The 4,083-nt window shown below is 50.9% G+C and overlaps 1 protein-coding gene across 1 annotated transcript in view; it reads right to left on the bottom strand.

Moving 5' to 3' along the window:
• Positions 1–3,837, bottom strand: part of EMH_0007670 (TPR domain-containing protein, putative) — a gene marked incomplete at both ends in the record, with an annotated part of 4,926 nt that extends 1,089 nt beyond the window's left edge. Inside the window, 10 exon segments of the mRNA XM_013498100.1 lie at positions 171–370; positions 588–629; positions 735–831; positions 1,032–1,232; positions 1,614–1,736; positions 2,008–2,385; positions 2,791–2,965; positions 2,969–3,135; positions 3,252–3,488; positions 3,694–3,837. Of these exon segments, the coding sequence (XP_013353554.1) occupies positions 171–370; positions 588–629; positions 735–831; positions 1,032–1,232; positions 1,614–1,736; positions 2,008–2,385; positions 2,791–2,965; positions 2,969–3,135; positions 3,252–3,488; positions 3,694–3,837 (1,764 nt within the window).
• Between the last annotated feature and the right edge of the window lie 246 nt (positions 3,838–4,083).

The following is a 4,083-nucleotide window of genomic DNA, read 5'->3' as shown; positions in this document are numbered from 1 at the left end:
AAACCCTAAACCCTAAGAACCCGTATAGGGTATTTTATGTGATTGAACTGGTGTATATGTGTGCTTTTCTGAACTGTAAAAGAGTACATAGTGTTTAGGGTTTAGGGTTTAGAGGGTTTAGAGGGTTTAGGGTTTTGAGGGTTTAGGGTTTAGGGTTTACGGTGGTTTACCTGTTCGTTATCAGCGTGGCACTGCCCCAGGAGCCGCCAACCCTCGCTGCTGTTGGGGTGTATATGCACCTCAGCCTCCAACACCAATACTGCTTCTTGTAGTTTTCCTTCATTTATTAATTTGTGTGCTTTCTCTAAACCCCCGGGAGAGTTTAAATAAGGGTTGTTTGGCCGCGTGTATGACGCAGGCTCATACTCCTCTGAAACACGCAAACCCTAAACCCACGTAAACCCTCATAAACCCTCGTAAACCCTCGTAAACCCTCATACACCATAATACACTGTGACAAACCCTAATAAACCCTAATCAGCCATAATAAACCCTCACAAACTCTTATAAACCCTCACAAACCCTCATAAACCCTCATAAACCCTCATAAACCCTCATAAGCCCTAGATAAGTGCATATACGGTTACCTGCATCGTCAACCACGTCTGAAGACGGATCAAAGACGTCCCCTGCACAAGCAAAACCCAAGCCCTAAACCCTAAACCCTAAACCCTAAACCCTAAACCCCAAACCCTAATAAGAAAGAGAGCCTCAAACTAGGGTTTAGGGTTTACCTATCTGCTCCTTTATGTCGCGTGAGAGGATACCCTCCATCTCTTCTGACTTGAATATGGACTGAAACATACTTAGTTCTTCGGCATCAATCTCCCCCTGAACCCCAAACCCTAAACCCTAAACCCTAAACCCTAAACCCTAAACCCTAAACCCTANATGCTATCTATGTCCAAGGGTTTACGAGTTTAGGGTTTAGGGTTTGCTGTTGGTTAGGCTTTAGGGTTTACTGTTGATTAGGGTTTAGGGTTTGCTGCTGATTAGGGTTTAGGGTTTAGGGTTTAGGGTTTAGGGTTTACGTTTTCGTGCGCCTTGCGCCATGCCTCCTCCAGTTCTTTCAGAGACCCCTCGAAGTCTGTTGCTGTTTCTGTTTTTGCTGCTGCTGCTGCTGCTGCTGCTGCTGCTGTTGCTTCTTCTGCTGCTGCTGCTGCTGTTTTTTGTATTTCATAAGACGCCAACTCCGTATCCCAATCCACCGGATCACCGTCGCTAGACACCAGCTGAAACACAAACCCTAAACCCTAAACCCTAAACCCTAAACCCTAAACCCTAATGCCGGTCCACCGGCAAACCCTCCGTAAAAACCAGCGCAAGCCTAAACCCTAAACCCTAAACCCTAAATTTCTGCTCCTCTTTCTCCTGACTAGGCGGTGACCCCGGATTCCCATTGAATTTAGGGTTTAGGGTTTAGGGTTTAGGGTTTAGGGTTTCCATGCATAGAGCATCTGTTTTATATAAATAAATAAAAAAATAAACAAACAAAAATACATACATAAATAAACATATGAGTAAAACCCCTGTCTCTGAACCCCAAAACCTAGTGTTTCTAGGGTTTAGAATTTCTAGGGTTTAGGGTTTAGGGTTTAGGGTTTAGGGTTTACCTGTCCGTTTTCTAGTTTTAGTTTTCCATCCGCCAGAGCCTCCACAAACTTTGTAAATTCCGCATTCAGAATTTTGCTGCCCCCCACAGACTTCAACCCCCGCACCAGCTCGCGAGCAACAGCCTAGTACCAGCAGCAGCAGCAGCAGCAGCAGCAGCAGCAGCAGCAGCAGCAGCAGCGGTGGTGGTGGTGGTGGTAGGAAGCAGCGCGGTTGCAGCACAGCAGCAGAAGCAGCAGAAAACGAAATTCAAGGAGAAACAGCAGCAGCAGCAGCAGCAGCAGCAGGAACAGCAGCAACTGCTGCTGCAGCAATAGTAACAGCAACAGCAGCAGCAGCAGCAGCAGCAGCAGCAGCAGCAGCAGCAACTGCAGCAGCAAATATCTGATTTCTTACAGGGTCAAACACTTCGGGCTTCGATGGTTCTTCTTGCTGCTGCTCATCACGCTGTTGCTGCTCTTGTTGCTGCTGTTGCTGCTGCTGCTGCTGTTGCTGTTGCTGCTGTTGCTGCTGCAGCAGCTGCTGCTGCTGCAGCTGCTGCTGCTGCATGTGAAAGGGAAACTGCTGCTGCAGCGGCAGCTGCAACCCAAAGTACTGGGGGGGTGCAGCAGCAAACCTCTCTGAGGCTTCTCTAGCCCCCGCTAGATAAGAAGAAGAACCAAAAAAATGAGATTGCTGCTGCTGCTGCTGCTGCTGCTGTATATGCTGCTGCTGCTGCTGCTGCTGCTGCTGCTGCGCTGCTGTGGGACCCCCCAAAGACAGCGTCTCGAACTCCTGAACACAAAAAAGCAGCAAAACCAGCAGCAGCAGCAGCAGCAGCAGCAGCAGATGCAGCAAACGCAGCAGCAGCAGCAGAAGCAGCAGCAGCAAACGCAGCAGCAAGAGATGCAGCAGTCCCAGCAGCAGCAGCAGCAGCAGCAGCAGCAGAAGCAGCAAGCACAGCAGCAGCAGCAAATATCTCAAAAGAAAAGCTGCTGCTGTATACGACGTACATAGCAGCAGCAGAAACTGCAGCAGCAACAACAGCAGAAGCTACAGCAGCAACAGCAACAGCAGCAGCAACAGCAGCAGCAACAGCAACAGGAGCAGCAACAGGAGCAGCAGCAACAGCAACAGGAGCAGCAACAGGAGCAGCAGCAACAGCTGCAGCAGCAGCAGCAGCAGCAAGACGCTCCTCACCCTTGCCCACTCTTGAACAAGGCCCCCATCGTTGCCGAAGCGCTGCAGCCGCTGCTGCTGCTGCTGCTGCTGCTGCTGTTGCTGCTGCTGCTGGTGACTAAGAAACTCAGCTGCCCACGCGGAGGGTGCATGCTGCTGCTGCTGTTGCTGCTGCTGCTGCTGCTGCTGCTGCTGCNTGCTGCTGCTGCTGCTGCTGCTGCTGCTGCAGGTGTGTTGCTGCTGCAGGAAAGACAGAATCCCTAAAATAGGAGGGCCTGAGGAGTTCTGCTTCTGCTGCTGCTTCTGCTGCTGCTGTTGCTGCTGCTGCTGCTGCTGTGCTGCCAGCAAGAAGCTCCTCGACTCCATCTGAAACCAACAACAAACCCTAAACCCTAAACCCTAAACCCTAAACCCTCGTATTGGAATTCTACACCTTAAACCCTAGCTCCTACCCCGTAAACCCTAAACCCTAAACCCTAAACCCTAAACCCTTGCATACGTGACTGAGGCGGCATTCTCTCGGTGGCAGTTCCTGCTGCTGTTGCTGCTGCTGCTATTGCTGCTGCTGCTGCTGCAGGGGGCGAAGTCTGGTGATCGCTAAAGGGAACAGCAGCAGCAGCTGCTGCTGCTGCTGCTGCAGCAGCAGCAGCAGTTTTCTTCTCTTGCTCTGGCCCCGCCAAAGGGTTTGGGAGCGCTGAGATATCATAGCCCTCCGTCAGCTGCAGATACACCCAAACCCTAAACCCTAAACCCTAAACCCTAAACCCTAAATCCGAACTCTCAAACCCTAAACCCTAAACGCTAAACCCTAGACCACAACCCCCAAATCCCAACAAAAAACCAGAGAACCCTACGCCCTAAACCTTACCCCCCAAACCCCAAACCCCAAACCCTAAACCCTAAACCCTAAACCCTAAACCCTACTTGTTGGGTCCTGAGAGGGTCTTGTGTTACAGAACTTAAGAAAGATGTCAGCGGGTTGGTGGAGGCCCCAGTGATCGATGCATCGCCAGCAGCAGCAGCGCAGCCCTGCTGCTGCGGCTGCGAGAGCAGCGCGCGGAAAGCCATGCTGCTAAACCCTAAACCCTAAACCCTAAACCCTAAACCCTTGAGCATAAACCCTCGTTTGTTTGCCCTGGGAGGGTTAGTGATGCTGTAAAGGCCAACCAACAAACTCAACAGACAACCAAAGAAGAGACAGAGGGGCCCCCAAAAAAGAAAAAGAAAAAGAAAAAGAAAGCAGTAACGCTGCTGCTACTGAGTTGCAGCAGCAGGTGAGGGGCCCTGGGGGGCCCCCCAAAACTAAACTAGGGT

This window comes from Eimeria mitis, genomic scaffold (assembly GCF_000499745.2).
Source record: "Eimeria mitis Houghton genomic scaffold, Emh_scaff318, whole genome shotgun sequence".
Taxonomy (NCBI): Eukaryota; Apicomplexa; class Conoidasida; order Eucoccidiorida; family Eimeriidae; genus Eimeria; species Eimeria mitis.
The sequence above is the reverse complement of the archived record's forward strand: the minus strand, read 5'-3'. Positions and strand labels throughout refer to the sequence as shown.